At 37.2% G+C, this 18,951-nt stretch overlaps 1 protein-coding gene across 1 annotated transcript in view; it reads right to left on the reverse strand.

The window, feature by feature from the left end:
* Positions 1-18,951, reverse strand: part of PCLO (piccolo presynaptic cytomatrix protein) — a 385,413-nt gene that overhangs the window by 145,216 nt on the left and 221,246 nt on the right. Inside the window, exons 7-8 of the mRNA XM_014963376.1 lie at positions 12,350-14,558; positions 7,064-7,200 (exon numbers count right to left, since the gene is read on the reverse strand). Coding sequence (XP_014818862.1) covers positions 7,064-7,200; positions 12,350-14,558 — 2,346 coding nt within the window. The remainder of the gene's footprint in view (positions 1-7,063; positions 7,201-12,349; positions 14,559-18,951) is intronic.

The following is an 18,951-nucleotide window of genomic DNA, read 5'->3' on the forward strand; positions in this document are numbered from 1 at the left end:
ATGCATCTCTCCAACAGGCACTAAAGAGTCAGGTTCCCAGCTGGGATGATCCCACCTGCCCCACGCCAGGGGCATGAGAAGGGCCACACAGCAGGGACTGACCCACGCACCAGGGACCAGCACTCTGAGCCCTTAGCTAAGGGCCTTTGCAAAAAGAACGCTTGTTGCTACACTCTCACGCGTCACAGCTGTCACACCCCCTCTTTGCCTGTAGTTTTGGCCTTTGGGAAGCAAAGGAGAATCCATCTCCTCTCTGCCTCTACTGCACTGGTGCTGAGTGAGCGCTGCACTGGGCCCAGAGGAGCTGGGGGCGACTGGCTGTGCCTGCTCCAGGCAGAAGGCCAAAGGGATGGGACCTGGAGGGGGAGGCAGATTCAAGGAGCCAATGGGACAATATTAATCAGCACGGATATGCTGCAGTTTGAGCATATCAGCAGCCTGCTCGTGATGATTTATTACCATTATTTATATTTAAGTAGCATTTACAGGGATGAAGCTCCTCCTAAACTAAGCACTTCACACCCAGCTTCAGCCCCGGAGAGTTTATGATGTTAACAGACAGCACATATAAATGGTGGGAGAGGAAACAGAGAAGTCAAGGGACTCACTTAGCTCAATCCCACAGTGAAAAGAAGAGTTTATACATCTTTTTTTGCAATTCAGTTTCTTATCCAGCAGATGATACTGCATCTAGAAGGCTGAAATCCTCCCGTATCACACGGAGAGTGGTATTGCTGGTAATTAATCTCAGAGAAGAAGGAGATCATGGATTTGGTAGCGGAAAAGCACTCCAGAATAAATCAGAACTTGAGATCAGGCAGCCTTTAGGACTTATCATGGAATTTCGCCAGGACATAGGATCTAATACTACCAGAATTGTATAAAGTGCCCTGAGACTTCCACAATTATAAATGGATAGGAACATTATCAGAAATTCAGCAAGTGTAATTTAACAGTAAGAATAATGTCTTTGCCACATGTATATAAAATTTGCCTCCTTATATAAAATTGAAAAAAAATCTGAAAAAAAAAATCTAATTTTATTTTTTATTAAATAAAAAAAGAATACAAAATAATGCAATGCAAAAGAAGCAGTATGAACACATTTGAACAGTTCCTTAGCTGGGATCCATTTTGGTGGGAGCAATTTCATTTAACTACGGAACACTGCAGCTCATAAACTTAAATTCACATTGTTTTTAATTGCTCTATCGTAGCTTTCTTTAGCCAGATTGCTTTTTAAATAAATAATAATCCAATAATATTCAATACTGTATTGTACATGATTTACTGACAAATTTATCAGAAAATATAGACTGTCTCCTACTTTAGTCTATTACTTCCTCATTACTTTCACTTCCAGAATTTTATGATAAGTATAAATCTTGGTGATTCATATGGTTATGAATAAAAGCATTAAAGTTTATTAGCATTCAGGGTAGCACATTATTTTTTGTTGTTGGTGGGAATCGGTACTTAAATTGAACATGTCATTCGGCATTTACCTTCAGAACAGTATTTGTCTGAAATGGCAGCATAAATAGGAAAAAACAGTGGTTACTGTAGATAATGGAAAGAACAGTTATGTTGTTTTTGATGGTTTACTTTAACCACTAATGCCCATATACACTTATATGAAATCCACTAGTCCATTTGAAACCTTGTAGAACACAAATTATTTTGTGTTGCCACGTGTCCACATCTAACTTTCGCTAAAGGTGATTTCACTTCACCTGAATGTATTCCAGGGTCCCTTCTAGCTGACTTTTCCCCCAGTTCCCCCAGTGAAGATACAGAGGGACACCCCCAAGGATGCACAATCCTGACAGCATAAGTCTGCATTACAGCACAAAAAGGGGCAGTCCCTTTGCTGCAGGGAATAGAGGACGTGTAATTCCCCAAGCCCAGATGTAAGTCACAGGGCAAAAAGTGACTCGATCCCGCTTATTTGCTACAAACCTCACAGATTCCTGCCCTCTGTCCTTGTCATGGAGATCCTCTCCTCACCTTTTTGGGAGCATTCCATATACTTGAATAACAACCCTTGTGGTTCAGCGCTGGCAATGCCACCCTCTACTTATCACACACACATTTTGACTCTCCAGTGTACCTTCCTCTCTGAGCTGACAGGGGACTCGGGTCCTTTTTTCTGCACATTACTCAGCAGGCCCTTGGGGGTTGCATCCCAATAAGTTAAATGAAAACTGGACTATAAAGCATTTCCTCCGGGAATGTGAGCTCTTGTCACGTGTTTCATGTTATTAGTCAGCCCTAAGGCCCTCCAAAAAAATGGAATGAATGGCAAATAAATGTGCTGAGGCTTTCTAACATTGTTACAGAAAATCAGTTTAAATATGCACTTTATTTTCCCTTTGTTGTCTTTACATGTTTTGTCTAAACAAGAAACTCTATAGAAGCTTCATATAAGGGAATTTTATAAGGTAAAGAGGGCAATTAAGAAGGATAAATTTATTTAGTGCTGTATTTAAGTTTAAAAAATAAAATGCATCAAATGTATTTTAGTATTCCAGGCAAAGACTGTAGCATCAGCTATAACATATTAACTGGTCTTTGGATCAGGTCATCAAAGCCACAGTAATTTCTGGTTTTAAGTGGTTCTGCACCTCTGCTTCCACCAATATCTTAGACAGGGGCCAACAATGTGAGTCTCAGCAGCTACGCCTGGCTGAAGTCCTTTAGGAAATACAGTCTTCAAGGGAAATTTTACCAGGGTTAGGTACCCAGGAACGGGATGGTGGATGCTCTAGGTGATGGGTGAGACAGTATCTATCCTAATTTCCAAATACCACAGGTACTTGCATGATCACACAAGTCTTGTGAAAGCCAGCACAAGGAATTTCCACAGCGAAGGTAATCCTGCCCCTCTGGATGGCTATATTTCCTCTGTGCAGAGGAAGATGGTCAAGTTCTTTAGAAATCCTAAAGGTGGAAAGATCTCTCTGTTGATAGATCCCTGATGACAGATATTTTGCAAAAGAAGTACTGAAGAAAACCTTAACAAATACAATGTTCCTGCTCATTAATAAATTGCAAAGTGAGTGGTCTTTGCATCTGCAATTAGGTCAGTACAGAACTCCGCCTTTTGATTTAGATATCACTGACACACAGTGAGAACGACGTTTCTGGGTGACTGGAAAATGAGAAACTGCCTGCTAAATTCCATCTTGAATTACAGTGAGGAGGTGGGTAAAAATTCATTCATTAAATTAGCTGTTTTAACAATTACACTAAATTTGGACATGCCCTATTTCTCATAGCGTTTCCAGAGAATCTGAGTCACAAACTGCCTCCCCATTCAAGCCTCAGAGATAGCAGTTTACTACAAACTCAAATGAAATCTCCTTGAAAGTTGGAAAACAATCAAAACTAAGCAGAATGGACTTACAAAACGAGGAATAAAAGTTTGCAGGCAGCCTTCTGGATCTCTGTCACAAATAGCATTTTCTCATTTTAACCCCACTGCTCACCTTATGACCCATTTTCTCGTAATTTCTAAATATGCTAGTACCCCTAAAAAGGTGTGACTTAAATTTCATGTGAATGGTACAGACCCATGAACCAAGACAAGCATACACTTTTTGAGGGCCTTTAGAATTAGGGGATTAACTTTCAGAAGGCTGCATCTCTACAGCCCTTCCCTTCTTTTTGTGATCAGAAAACTGTTGCCAAGGTGAATTGATGACAACACGCTAGTATTAGGATGATTTGGGGGATTTTGTTCTTCATTTAGGGCTTAAAAAGACCCACCTACGGTCACTGTAAGTTCTGTATTTAAAATCCCTCACTGAAAATCTTCTTTTAATACACTCTCAGTGTCCACTTCCTTGTCATGATCTCTTATTCCTCTGGCACATCCTCCTACTGTTCCTTCCCGAACCATTTGAAATAGCCAGTTTAGTTCAGGAGATACGAATCATTTCCACAGAAAATAATCACAAAAATAGCCTTGATGTCTAAAGATTTAAAGAAGTTGCTGCTCAACTGGAAGTGACTAAGCAAACTGCTGAGGTCAGCAGGGATCAGTGAGAAATCTGTAATAGATTATGTATTGATTAGCTTTAAACCGTGTTTACCCTCCTCAGGTAAGCAATTTCTGAATCACCATTTTGGGAAACAGCTATTAAAACACTAAACTGCACTGCAATTTAATGCGATTCAAGAATACTTTGTAGCACCACAGGAGTTGCTATAGAAACAAATATATTTTAAAACTAATAATACAATATGTGAGCCTAATCCCCCAGTTTATCAGAAATCCATGGAAACATGGAAGTTCAGGGTTGTCACTCCACTGCATTCTCACTTCAAAAAGCCCAGGGTTGTGCTTTATTTATAACCTTGAATGGTACAATCTCTGTGGGACGTAATCAAGCAGTTCTGATTTTATCTAGTAAGGAAATTGATGTTTCATACATGTGAAACAAAACTTTCTGAAGTATAAATATCATAGTGGTCAGTAAAAGTCACATTTTTTTGCAAAGGAGGAAATATGAATGGAAAATTGACAGCCAGTAAGTGTATCTGGAAAATTTGACTGATATGTTACAAGCAGAGTAGTGTTACTGATGCAAATTCTTCTTTTTGTGGCTGGTTTGCCCTCAGTACAGGATATTAAAGGAATTGCAATGGCTTAACTACTATGCTAACTAGGCAACTGCCATCCTAACTGATTTTAGGAAAGCCTCTGCAACAAAGCAAGCTCTGGGTGAAGGTGGACCTGTTCAGATGGTCAGGAAGAATGACTTGCCATTTTTGGCTGTAGAGTACATTATGTTTGGACACTACAGCTCTCTGTGCAGAAATGAGTTGCGGATACAGCCGACAGACAGCATGGGACAATGAATTCACCAACTTTTTTGTTAAAGAAGAAACAGGACTGAAAATGACTTTAGGAAGTATGAAATCAGCCTGAAAAGGGTTTATTTTTCTTGATAGCTTTAAAATAAAAAATGAACGCTAAACAATAGAGATGTTAACATTGATTTACTCGCCTCTATTGCTAAGTGCTTTACTTTCAGAATTCAATGTGGAGCTAATGAAACTTTTTTAAAATGGCTCTGACCCTTTTTATCTTGTCTTAAAGTAATTTAATTTCTGGATGTGTCTGAAAATATGTTCTTTTAAAGTTATCTCAAACAAATGCTCACAGAAGATATTCAACATACACAAGCTCTGAGTAAACTGAGTAAACATTTTGACAAGGTAGATGATGTAGAGTTGGTGAGAACTGGCATTTCTCCCTTCTGCAGACACAGTGACACTATTCTGTGCCAGTGGGTGAATGACAGTACCTAACCTGGATGGAAACAAAGAAGAGGCAACTATTTTAAAGCCTTTCTTTCCACATCACTTTTCTTCTTCAGAGCCTTTACAAGATACCATACAGAATTATTTAGAACATGCTCACTCTCCAATTTCCATCCCAGATTTTACAAAACCTTTAAAAATGCCTTTGGCAAGATTTTAAAAGTGCTATCTCTATTTCCATATAAACATGTGGATATCACAACAGCTTCCAGGAGAAAAAATGCATTTTCCTTCTGGAAATAATCCAGGAAAACAGGAATTCTCAGGCCTTTTAACTTTCATCATGAAAAATGTTGATCAATGTCTTTCAACCAGTCCTAATGTAGTGCTATTTATATGAGAGAAAAAACAAAGATTGGACCTTTTTAACTAGTAACTTGCCCGCAACTGTTTCCAAGGGCAAAAGCTCTGGAGTGCTAAAAGTGAAATATGTCTTACTGACCACCTCCACATCACAGAGCTCAGGATAATAGAAATCTTTCTGTTGGATGAACTTGGTTTTCAAAGCAGTTTTTAAATTTTATATCATGATGCTATAGTAGTCAAATACAATTATGTATGCTAGGAATAATGCATGTTTCTCATGAAGATTAAAATTCTCATGTAGGGATTTTCTCCATCTATTGCCAGTCATAGTAGGAGTTGTGAAGACTCTAAACATCCTTTATCCTGCAATAAAATTGGTTCATAGAGTGAGTTATTTGAACAGATTCTTGTAACACTTGTATCTTGTAAAGCCCTCTTTCTCAACAAGAATTGGGCAGGCTCAGTACAATCTAGGCTCTGTAAATCTCAATATATGCTTAACCAGAGATAGGAAAAGATGAAAAATAAAAATAAATGGCAGCTTCTACTGCAAGATATTTGAATTCTTACTTCATAAGCCCAACATTCTATTGTCACGTGTCAGTGAAAATGCTCACCAGCAAAAAAGTTTTGAAGGGTGCATGACAGTAGGATATTCCTTTCTATATATTATCTGAGGAATTAACATGAGCAGTATAAGCTACTGAGTTCCAGAAAGGGCCCATGCGATACCTTCTCTTCCATCCATTGCATCTCATGGAAAATAGAGTATAATCTCAATCCATCAGTAAAAATGATAACTGAAAGAATCAAGTTAAGACCTTAAAGATCTGAAATATATAAACTTCCTTAATATAAGGAGGATATGTCACAGTATACTAAGGTGAACTAGATTTCAAAGATGGCAAGCTTGAAAAGCAGAATATTTTTCTTTTTCACTGTAATAAATGAAGCATTCTAATTACTTGATAAAGTCTTATTCAGCAAATGATCACAGATTTTTGGGATTATACTGAACAGCTAAAAGTGGGAACAAGCGTCAACAGCATGAAGCAACTCATTTCCTTTAACTACTAAAAGAATGGGCTTGAATTTGGATGAGATTAAACTCATAAAGTGAAATGGGACTGTTTTCTTTTTTTTGAGTTTTAATACAATTACCTAATGAATAAATAGTTCTGGTCAGCAGATTGACTGCTTTTAGCTATGTTTCAAAAATCAAAAGAAAACCTGCAAAACTAATAATGAATTGCAGATCAATGTTACTCTAATTTCATCATCAAGTACTGATGACATATACAGGTTCAACAGCACTTCAGATGACTGTAGATGGAATTTGATTAATCCTGTAGTCCCTACACTATCAGACAGTATGAATAAATTGTCAAACACTTATATAACTGAAGGCACATCTTACTTGATAGCTTACTTGATCTTGGTGTTGACTTGGTGGTCGAGAGTGGGACAACTTCTCTGGCAGCCTTCTGTCGAGGCCATGTCCATTCTCCAAACGAGATTCCCTGGGCTTGTCAAACCAATCTGTTTCTTCCCGACGGAGATGATAGGCTTTGAAAACCAAGGACAGGTCAAATGTTCTGATCCAGTGGTGGGCAAAGGGCAATAATGTGCACTGTGCGTAGCAAACATGCATAGTGGTTACTATATAGTGGCCATGCAGCTAAAGCAAAGTTACAGGCGAGACTTGAGACATTGAACTCAGGTGTAATTTAGCTGTAAGTGATACAGCAAAGTGAGAGGATTCTGTTTATGTCAAAACTATGGATATTAAATACCAGAAGAAACCCACTGCCTGGTGCTACAGCCATTTCCTTCCTTCTGGTAGAAATACACTGCAGATTTCACACATTTCTAAAATGCTTCATGAAAAAAAAAAAAATTTAGTCAAATTAGATACTTTGCAGTAAGCTAAGGAAAAAAAAAAACAAAAACAATCAAAACCTGAAACCAAATCAAAACCCAAAAAATCAGCCCTCAAAACCCGACCTCCACTAATTCCCAGACTTCTGAACTAGATATTATTCAAAATATTTTGGAAATAATCTAGAACTACTTATAAGAAAATTGAGACTCCTTTATGAAATCAGTATCATCCCAAATCAAAGCAGATATGAAGCCATCTATACCCTTTGTAATTCTAAGCAGAAATATTTTAAGCGTTCTCATTTTGAATTCCATCCCCTGATTTTGCAGTATGAACCTTCTTTGTGTGTGGAAAGTTAGCCAGAATGTTCTTTCTGCAGTAATTCTATGAGACTGATGTTCTTATATTTGCCACAATTTTAAACCCGTATAAATCTATTGTGTTAGATACCCTTCCGGGATCAAGTAACAGTTGAAATCAGTTTTGCAAATACACATTTTTATGCCTACAGACTATTGGGTCAACTGACATAGGTTTCACTCCATTGGGATCAGAATCAGCTCTTATGTGTTTAATAATATTTCCACTATACAACATACAGATTTTCATCTATATTGCCCATCAGTGTAAAGCAAAACAACATGCAGCTAATCAGAATGTAATGAGAGTTTGAATGTTATGCTTTAATAAGCAAGATAAATTTGGAATTCAAAGAAAGACAATATTTGTTTCAGCAAAACCACCAGAAATTGCAAACCTTAAATAAGGTCAGTTGTTGCTATAGTAACAAGAGGGAATGCAATTGTTCTGTGACACAGAAGAGAATTTAAAATGAAAAATGGTACTAGCATGCATAATCTTCTCTATTTAGTTGTTAAAGTAAACATAATCTAGTTGGTTTAACAAAGAATTGGAAAAAAGTTTAATAGGAGAAAAAAATATTTTTTAATATTTATTTTATTAAATTTCTCTAAGAGGAATAAAATATATGTATGATTTTTGAAAAATAGTATTTTGTACGTGGAAAAACCAACATCCTATATTACATTAGGCCTTTGGATAATTCTTAATCTTGGTTCAGATATTATACAGTCCCTAACTGCGCACAAATTTGATCTAATATGAAATGGTCTGAAAATATTATTTAGATCAGCATATATGAATTAAGTAGAAACATTATTAAAGGCTGATGCTTGTCTGGTTAGTGATTAGCTATTGATCAATTCCTCTCAATAAACCACTATGATCTAATATACAAATCCTTTACGCTTTACACATTTATGTCAATTGACTAGTGCCTGGTTCATAACTCATCCTGACTGAAATTCTCACTGAAGCTTACATGAAGAACCTAATGCATTTTTCTGATCCCAGATACTAATGCTGACTATTGCTATCTCTGTCATTAGCTGAGCAGAAGAACAAATATTTTTTTTCTCCTCCTGTCTCAGCTGAAATAACTTTTTCTGGATTTCTTGTTCAGAAAAGCTAGCATATTATATAGAATGCCATAATGCAGCTTTTATATCAGACTGTGATGAATGTGTGCATTTTATATGATCTTTTAAAAGGTATGTATTTATGTATATATAGACACACACACTCCACACTCATGGACATACACACACAATTAATTGGTTCTGGCTTGATTAGTTGGGATTTGTTTCAACTGGAAACCTGAGAACAGCCAAGATGATGAGTCGCTGACAGTCTTAGAGGATACATCCTTTTTTCTAAGACTAACAATATGCAGCCAGATGGTTTCACCTGCAAAGAACTCCTGCTGGAGCGAATAAGGTCCTATGCTGGTAATCACACACAGGTTAACAAGGTGAAATTGAACTTCAGGCTGTGGAGTCTAAGAAAGTTGATCAGAGAACTAACAGTGATCATTCTAAATCCCACAGATGAAAAATTACTAGGGCTCAGCTGTGTTAATGTCTTGATGTCGTCATACCTCCATTTTAAACTTCTAAACTCTATGGGAGAATTAACAAATTAGCATACAAAAGGAAAAAAAATCTAGTAGATAAAAGGTACGTTTTATATCTTCTCACCTGACCAGCAGGGACTATTTACATTTGTAACACTGAGCACTAGCTTCAGCATCCTTGAAAATTAATATATTCAACATATTTAAAAGTTCATGGAAACTGTGGCAGCTTTGGGGTTAATAAAAAGCTATTTTCTAGATAGGACCCTTCATGGCATTTGGAATCTGAGGAAATACCAGATGTTTCAAAGCTCGGACTGCTATTTATTTTCAGTGGGGACCTCTGGATGTTGTGCTCTTTTGACACTAAAAACATTTTTTTTAACCTGCTTGATGTTTGGGATCCTAGTGTAGGTACTACTTATGGTTTTAAGATTTGTTACAGTATTTAGGTCTATTTGGTGAAAAACAGAAGGTTTGGCCTCAAAGTCCAATTTGTATTCTCTTCTGGTATTTGTTAAGAAATTTGACTCTTCAAAAATGAACAGTAAGTCAAGTACATCTCTCAATTTCAACTGAAGAAAAAACATTTAAATTTAATACTGTGACTTGCATTAATTTTTAAAAGTCACTAAAGATGAAATTCAAGCTTTAGCACAAGAAGAGTTTTCCCAAGAGAATGCTTAAGACTTATTTCTTGTAACGAAATCTTATCAATGCCATGCAGTAGTTGTTTAAAAAAAAAAAAAAAAAAGAAAAGAGAAAAGCAAAGCAAACTGTTAAAAGGCTGGATGCAACACACCAGAATAACTGTCAGGGCACTACTGAGAAAGATGCAGTCTGGAGAAAACAAGGCCGTAAATTTCTGAAGAACTGTAATTGCTTCTTTGGAACATTTTTTTATCTTACATCCAAATTATATGAATTATTTTCAGTTCAAGTTACTTGCTATGAAAACAGCATATTTGAAAACGTCATAAACCATTTTGATTTCCCAAGACTTTACAAATGAGCTACTTGTGAAGAAAAAAAAGCTTGACAGAACTTAGAAAAATAATGCTGAAAGGGGAAACACTGGTATTCAGGGACGTGTCAGTCTAATAAGAAACATGTGAATTGGGTTAGAATACTTCTGAAAGAGTGTAACTAATCAGAGATTAATTTAAAACTAAAACATGTTCAGCCTAACATGTAGTATGTATGCCTTGTACAAATAGACAACAGAAATGTAAGGCACTGTAGTGCAGAAATATAATTCCCTATGACCTGTTTATATGAGGTAGAATAGATCAAAATAGGATTATTTTGTTTGGTACAGTTTGGTTCTCCTTAATTTTTGGGAGGAAAGTCCTATATATGTCACAATGTGACCCTAGAATGAGCCTTAAAAGTCACAAGTTGAGCTGAGACAAGATAACACCTATTTAGTTAAGAGTGATACGTGTTGCAACTTGGGGAGTTCTTTCAACTGCCTTCAGCTTCACTTATAATACTCTGTGTGCTAAGAATTTAAGAACAGTGAAAACACTTAAACTTGTGATAAAAATGAAAAAAGCTGATGATCCTGAACCTCATCTGAAACACAGACTTCATGAAGAGTTTGTAAATATCTAATAGACTCAATTTTCTAACACTTATGGAAGATTTAGCTTATGTAGAAAAGCAATAATGCAATAATAAACACTGAGGTTAATATAAACTTGAAAAATAAACCATACTACTTCATAATCATGCAAATGTGTCTTTTGAGACAATCATTGCCATTTACAGACAATATAGCGCATGCAAAGTCTCTTTTATTGTGCTGTAAATACACATAAGAAAAAGTTAAGGGAGCGCATACAATTTCGAACATATTAATTTCATTTTCTTTCAAACTGTCTTTATGCTTTTTAAACAATTTAGAATTTATTAAGTCTGAACTGATTCAAACAAAACTAATACATAATTTGCAATTATTTAGTACTTAACATCAGCTTTAACATTCTGCTTTACTTACTCAGAAGAAACATTTTTAACTGCACCATTTATAATACATCGGAAAGGTTCCTTTCATGAACCTAAGTGAGATAAACTCTTGTGCTTATTTGGCAGACAGACTGTACGGGGTAGATATAAAACCAGCTACGCTGCATAATCCATCAATAGAAGTAAAATACTTTATGCAAGTTTATTAAGGGCTGAGATTGTCTTGCACCATCCAAATGACAAATTATCTTACATCATCACAATTCTGAATGCACACAAGTCCACATGACAGGATGTTTTCAACAAACCATATGTAGAATGTTATTTTGCTATCATGTTAAGTTCTATATGGTTCTAACACACAATATGTACTTAATGAACATACTATTTCTCTATAAATGCAGGTCAAAAGTGGTGCATCAGGAGATGGAATTATCAGTTCTTGAACTCTATCATGGAATTTCATGCAAATAAAATTACTAGAGTTTTTTAGAGGATTTGGGAGATTATTGCCAAATCCCAACAAAAACTATTGCAAATAAGTTCAATGATTCACAGTCACTGCAGAAGGCTCCACATAAAGACTGATGGCAGGATATGTATTGCACATGGAATATTCTACACAATATCATTAGAAAAGTAGACATCAACAAGTGAAAAGGAAAATGCACGAGCAAACCAAAAGGAAAGCAAATCAACAACAATACAGTGAGCATGCTAGTGTAGCTTAACACCATCCAGAAAACACTATAAGGGTAAAATAAAAAATATCAAATAAAACAAATCAAACCCAAAAAATATAGATACACAGAAGATGCACCAAGGAACAGAAAAAAAGAAAAAGTCTTTGCAGAATAGCAAAAATTAGACACATGCATAGAAATGAGGATTTGCGTTGTGATAGTAAGATACCAGTCTGAGGCCTAATTTACCTTCACTGTCTGACATGGCATGCTGGAAGTCATCCATGATGAAGGCTATATCTCGATCATAGCCTCGAGTCCGTGACTCCTCCCTCATATGTTGCTGGACCTCAGGTAATGAATGGCTTGATCCAAACTGGTCCCTGGTATCTGCAGATATTGGTGGCAAGGGTCCAGCTGCCGCTCTTGCCATTCCCATTGGCTGGCCAACGGGACTTAGTGGGCTCTCTTCCTCTGAGTTCTGCGCTACTATTGGGATCCTTCCCCTGCTTTGGCTAATAGGTAGACTGGTAGGTTTAGTTCTTCCAGAAGGTGCTGCATGACTAAAGGTAACATCTAGGGGTTCAGCTTCTTGAGCTTTCAGTCTTAAAGAGGAACTGGAAGAATCCCTTTTCAATGACAAATCAAGCCCGTAAACGGAGGAGGGTCTTGATGAGGGCCTAGATCTAGTGCCACTGCTATAAGACTTGTCTGCTTCATCTTGTAATGCAGATCTCATTGTTGGACCTAGTGCAGTCCCAAGGCCTGCTCCAATGGATGAAGTCAGCGGTGGCCCCATATATTTCTGTTGGTCAGTGATGTTTTTTCTAAGGCCAAAAGTGATATCATCCTGAAGAAGCCTTGCCCTAGTAGTAATTCCCCCAAGTGTTGAAGTGCTAGAAGTCATATAGCTTGAATAATCAGGCTCAAGGTCTCTGCTTTCTTGGATCGGTGAAAACTTTGTTAGTTTGGGGTCTATCAAACCTTTCTTGTGTTTTGACTGCTTCTGGTAAAGGAGGGCTGCTGGGAGCTGCTTAGCAGCCTGTTTCTCAAGAGTCAGCCTACCTATGCTGTATTTCTCAGACTTCGGAAAATGCCTGTAGCTGCCCTCTGCATGGTAATACTGTGACAGGCCAGCCAGATGATCAAGACTTTCTGCACCTCTACGGAACTCTTGTTTTATTTGGTGTTTAAGAAGTTTGAGCTCATAAGGGTCCTCCATTGGGTCTTCATCAGCTTTAACATAGGAATGTAACCGAGAAGAAGTCTGCAGCGGTGCTAGGAAGTCTGTCACTTCTTGTGCTCTCCTGGCCTCAGCTGTGCGAAGCAGTCGATCTGTTTTGGTCAGATCTTTCTCATGGAGGCTAAAACTGGAACCAAGTGCTCCTGTTCCTTTAGTAAGTTCTCCTATATCATCAATCAGTACATAATTTCGGGGTGTATGGTGGTGGTCTATATCTGCATAGAATGAATCTGCAGATATGCTTGATATAGGACTGCTTGCTATGCTGTTTCGCTCATCTAGTCCTATCCTTAAGTCCAAGGTAGAGTATTTACTGCCCAGCTGGGAAACTGCATAATTATTGTCAGTTGAAACTGGTGCTATCATGAGAGGCTGATTGCGAATTACATCATAGTTTGTTGTTATCTTAGGCTCCAAATATAATGTAGTTTGTCTTGGCTTTGGCTGTATCACCATCATCTGCGATGGGAGTTGGTACGATGGCTGTTGAGAGGGTGGAGGTTGAGCCTGTGGAGTATAGGACATAGTCGCTCCTGTCTGGAAACCTGTCTGGGTCTGATAGGGTGAGACCTGCTGGTGATACAAAGGCTGCTGTTGTTGGTAATGTGACTGCTGTGTGAACTGAGTTGGTGCTTGAGTAGGTAGGGCAGGAGATGAATACTGATATTGAGCATATGGGCTTGTAGCAGGGGCAAACTGTGTTTCTGGCTGGGTTTGTGGTGGCATAAACTGGTTAAATTCTGTCTGGGGTGCAGTACGTGGTCTTTCCAAGCCATGCTGAGTGTCTATTCTGGTTGACCTGGTATTATTAACTTCACTGTCTGACATATAATCACGTTCTTCTGCTACTCCTTGGAGATAGGCACGCTCTCTCTTTTCTCTTTCTTTTAGTAAGGCTTCTTTCCTCCTATTAATGCCCATTTCCAAGTATCTTAGCTTGGCATCTATTTCTTTTTCCTCCTCATCTAGCTCTGCTTGCTTCTTCCTAAGCTTGGCTGATTCACGTTCGACCAGATCCAATTCCCTGTCTATATCCTGAAGAATTTTGGCTCTGGCCATCGTGTTGGTCCTACAAATCCTTCTACGTGAAACTGATCCCACAGAAGTATATGGTGACTGAGTTCCTGATGTTGCTTCCTCTGGGGGTGGGTTGGGCAGAGTCCTCTTCACCTTCTTTTGAGTGCCTGATGGAGTTATGCTTGAAGAACCTTTTGTCTGTAACAGAAGAAACAAGACTAATCAGTATTCTGGAGGCTTGATCACAAATTAATCCCAGCTTTTAAAATTATTTTTTATTATATGGCTTTATATCTTAAACACATACTCTAATGAAGAGAAAACCTGTGGTATCCATGACAAAGCAGCAGAAAACGACAAGAAAAAATGCTGGCAGTCTGCTAAAAGTCAGGAAAATAACAATCTAATGCAAAATAAGGGTGACTTTCACTAGGACTTTGATTAGCCTAAGACTGAAAAATCAACTTTATGTTCTTGAAACTGAATTGACCGTAATTTAAAAGCTGGCATTTTTATCTCCATATACTTATACATAAACATACACAATGCATGTGTGTGTGTGTGATGGGAATATATCTAGACCTATGCACCTTCCTTTTATTTAATAGAAAAAAATGTATAATTATAAATGTATATATATATGTATTCATATATAAATACATGTATAATCTGTACAATCAAATACAAGTCTCTGAGCCAGCCACTGAGCACATACTGAGCAGCTATAACTTTTACTGAAATCCAGACACCAAAGCAGGAATTTCTAGCGCCAACACAACTGGTAAAACGGGTAGTTCTTAGTCCACCTAGTAATTTTTTGTGTCACCTCTGATGCTACAGATATATATTTTCAGGGAAGATTCTTGTGCTTTACAAAAGTGGTGTGACCTTTCTTCAGTTCGCTGAAGAATTCCTTACATGAAATTCCACTTCCAAAGCTACAGTTTAAAACCTCAAAAAAGTTAAGCAGTATAAAAATACAGGAATCTAGTTCATTCCAGACATCCAGACTTCCCCACAGTTAATGGGGAAGATCTAGGAGAAGTATCTACCTTATGTTGATGAATCATTTTTGGAGGTGCCTATCTCTCCTCATCAACTAGGAAAGCAGGCAATGCAACTACTTAGATGCAATCTAAATTGCACCCTATATTACTATGGTTTTTGAAAGGATCTTTATAGTTTTGAAGTAAATTTAGGGTCCCACAAAATGTAGATACATTAAGAAGCAGGGCTTGAATGATTTTGAAATTGTATCCTATCTCCCAAATAGCTTCTTATAAATTTTGCCTTAGTAAAGGAAAAGGGATTGTTGTATACAAACACGAAAAATAATCACCTCAGCCATTACAGAATGCAGCCATGTTAATAGCAAAATATGGAAACAATTTATCACAGTTTAATAATGGAAATAAAAAGAATGTTAACCAATTTGACTCTTCTGCCTCTGCAGGCAGGCACAACACTTTAGCAAGCATTAGCTGTTATTAATTAAAAGTTAAATTTCTTCTGAAATAAATGCTACTTCACTCAGATAAGAAGTCAACAAGATTAATTTTAATTAGGATTTTAAAAATCACTGTTTTCTCTGTTTATTCTAATATGTCATCAACAAATTGTAAAAGTTTTTAGAAAGTGTTGACAACCCTCTTTGGCTGCTCCCCTGTTACCTAACCTTAGCAAATCACAATAATCAACACATCATTTGTCATGGATCTTTAAGGAAACATTCACTACCTTTTCAAGTGCCATTTAAGCTCTTTTCATCCTCTTCATCTAAATTCCATCAACTTTTGCATGTTTCAGATTTCAATAAATGCAATTTAATTTTGTTTTCAGCTTCCCGTGGCCATTTCCCAAACCCATGTTGTGCCAACAAATCAAAGAAACTAATTTTCTCTTGCTCAGTGTGTACTTATAATCAAAGACAAATTAATCATCCACAGTAGGTCTAGTTGGCTATTAATTTATATTGTAAATTCAGTCCAATATCACTCTTATTTCCCCCTCCCAAACTGAAATAGCAATCACAGATGGTGAAGCAGTCACAGATGGTCACTGGTATTGGGGAAGAGCTATTAATAACACACTCATTAAAAGGTCTATAATACTTTATGGAATTATTATTTTCAGATGACAGTTAAGTTGCTGATGAATAAATCCCAGTGCCAGTTTTTAAGGCATTTTATTGAAAAAACCTGCCATGTTTTTACATCTTCATCTACATATGAGAAAGCTCAGATTAGGAGACACTACACGAAGGAGACACTATCAAGAAGTATTGATAATGTCTAGCTCTCAGCTTCTAGTCTCACAAAAGGCAAGTCTTGATTATTTTTAGTTGATATTTATATTGTGATAAAAAAATAAATATGATATTTTAGTACTGTCATAAAATTTTTGTCTTCTTCCTGGATATTATCATCATCAGTTATGTTAGCAGGCTACCTGGGAACTGCCATAATAGGTTTAAGGGAAGTTCAACTGCAGTATTTTGGCAAATAACTTTAGAGTAGTCATTCAATTTAATTTTTGCATTTCCTTTGAATTTGTAAATCAGCAAGAGAAAAAGACAAGCTAGGGCTGATCTTCATCAAGTTCTAATCTCTTTATCACAAAGAATTGGGAGTGGAAAGGAATAATTGTGCTCTTAGTCTTTTTGGTCCCTGTAACACATTCATAATGTTATGGTCATATTAGGTTTAAAGTATCCAATGGAAAGATGGGGTAGAAACTTCATGAGACTACTCTGGAGCCAAATTAAAAAACCCTATCAAATACAGGCAGGCATTCTTAGGCCTTACAGTTAGTGTTTAAAGGTTAGGTTAGATGTCAGACAGGTGACCATAGAAAGCTCTCTGACTAGCTAAGCCATGACGTTTTCTACCATATTTTATCAGTCTTTCCATCTTCTTCATTCTAACCCATTTACTTCTAGCTATCGACTATCAGTCTCACTGATTTTAAAAATCATTCTGTGTTTAGCAAATGATCCCTATAAATGCTCAATGTAAATCTCAAGAACTAGAAGTAAATTATTCTACTTCTTGTTTCGTCACATCAACTTTATAAACGTTGTAACCTTTTTGCTGACCCTTGTATATGGAGAGGATTTCACAGTACTCTGAGACATCCTTTCAGGAAGGACATAATGGTTACCAGATCTGTTTGTGGGGCAAACCTGACCTTGCTAAAATAAGTCCAAAGCTTATGCTAGAGATAAAGCCACAGCTGTGTTCTCCCCAATACTACAGATTACAGAATTGAGGAAGAAACAATCCTCCCCCTCCCCAACCAATTTTTAAGCTTAACGATGTTTTGATAATAAAGATAGGAGAAGAATGCACTCCTCAATCTTGCAGTTCAATGACAAGATAACATCACAGTGTGGAACTCAAAACACTGAGCTGAAGGTTGCGTGCAAACAGATTTAGCAAAATCTTCCTTTTCTGCCTTGCCAATACACATTACCCTTGACGTGCTTTATCTCCTGAGTTTTAATTTTTACAGGTCGTCTGGACAAAGCTTTGCGAACCCTGTTAAATGGTGTGGTGACTTTGGAATAATGCCTTTGAGATGACCATCCTATTCCTTGTGAATCTTTGTGAAAAGACTTTTTTCTACCTATTTTTGTCTCCTCCAATTTGATGGCATTGCTGACAAGGCCAGCAAGATTCGGACTCACTGCAAGAATCAATCAAGCACTAGGAAATATTATGTTCCACTGCCTTTTATCTGTCTTAAAGAGACAGTTTACTTTGGGGGACTGAATGGCTCCAGAGATACATAGTGAATTTCTACTTCTAAACAGTGCGTTTGTTTCTACTTACTCAATCTTTCTCCTCCTCAACTGAATTTATCTGAATATGATATAGTGCTGTTCTCGCATCCTCCTCTCTTGCTGTTCATCTAGCCGTGCTTAGCTTCATTTCTCAAGGAACTGAGCACTTGGCCAGACAACTCTTACACACTTCTTGCATACTTTAGATTTTAGTGGCAAATATGTAACCCCTCATGATTTATTGTTTTTTTAACATTTTCTGTGCCCACAACACAAACAGACTTAAACTTCTTCTTCTGTCCTCTTTAGATGTGACAAAATAGACTTGTATTTATATAAATTTTTTTTGGCACAAGCAGGAACAAATCCTGCAAATAATGTATAGAGTATGTATACTTACATGCATACGCATAAACAAATTACAGTTGTAATGACATCATCCTTATTAGAGTTTGCCACTACTAGATTTTCTACGCAGTAGACACAGTGATGTTAGACTACCTACAGTCTGTGATGTTATGAGAAAGCAAAGATAAAGCGTGTCATAACTGAAGCCACTCGCTTGCCACAGTCTTCTGAAGACTCAAGAGCATGGTAGAAGGCCTGTTCTACACTCTAGAGGAAGAAAACCTTACTCTTTGCAGGGTATGGTTTCCTGAAGTGTCTGATGTCGACTTGTGACAGATTTGAAATGTCAGCAGAAAGTTGGCTGTACCCTGATTATCAGAAAAACAATGCAAATCATATTTTTTGTCTTCAAACAAGGACTATGCAGACAATAAGCTTGCTCAAAAAACTCACAGCTAGCAT

Source organism: Calidris pugnax, unplaced genomic scaffold, assembly GCF_001431845.1.
Source record: "Calidris pugnax isolate Ruff unplaced genomic scaffold, ASM143184v1 scaffold44, whole genome shotgun sequence".
Taxonomy (NCBI): Eukaryota; Metazoa; Chordata; class Aves; order Charadriiformes; family Scolopacidae; genus Calidris; species Calidris pugnax.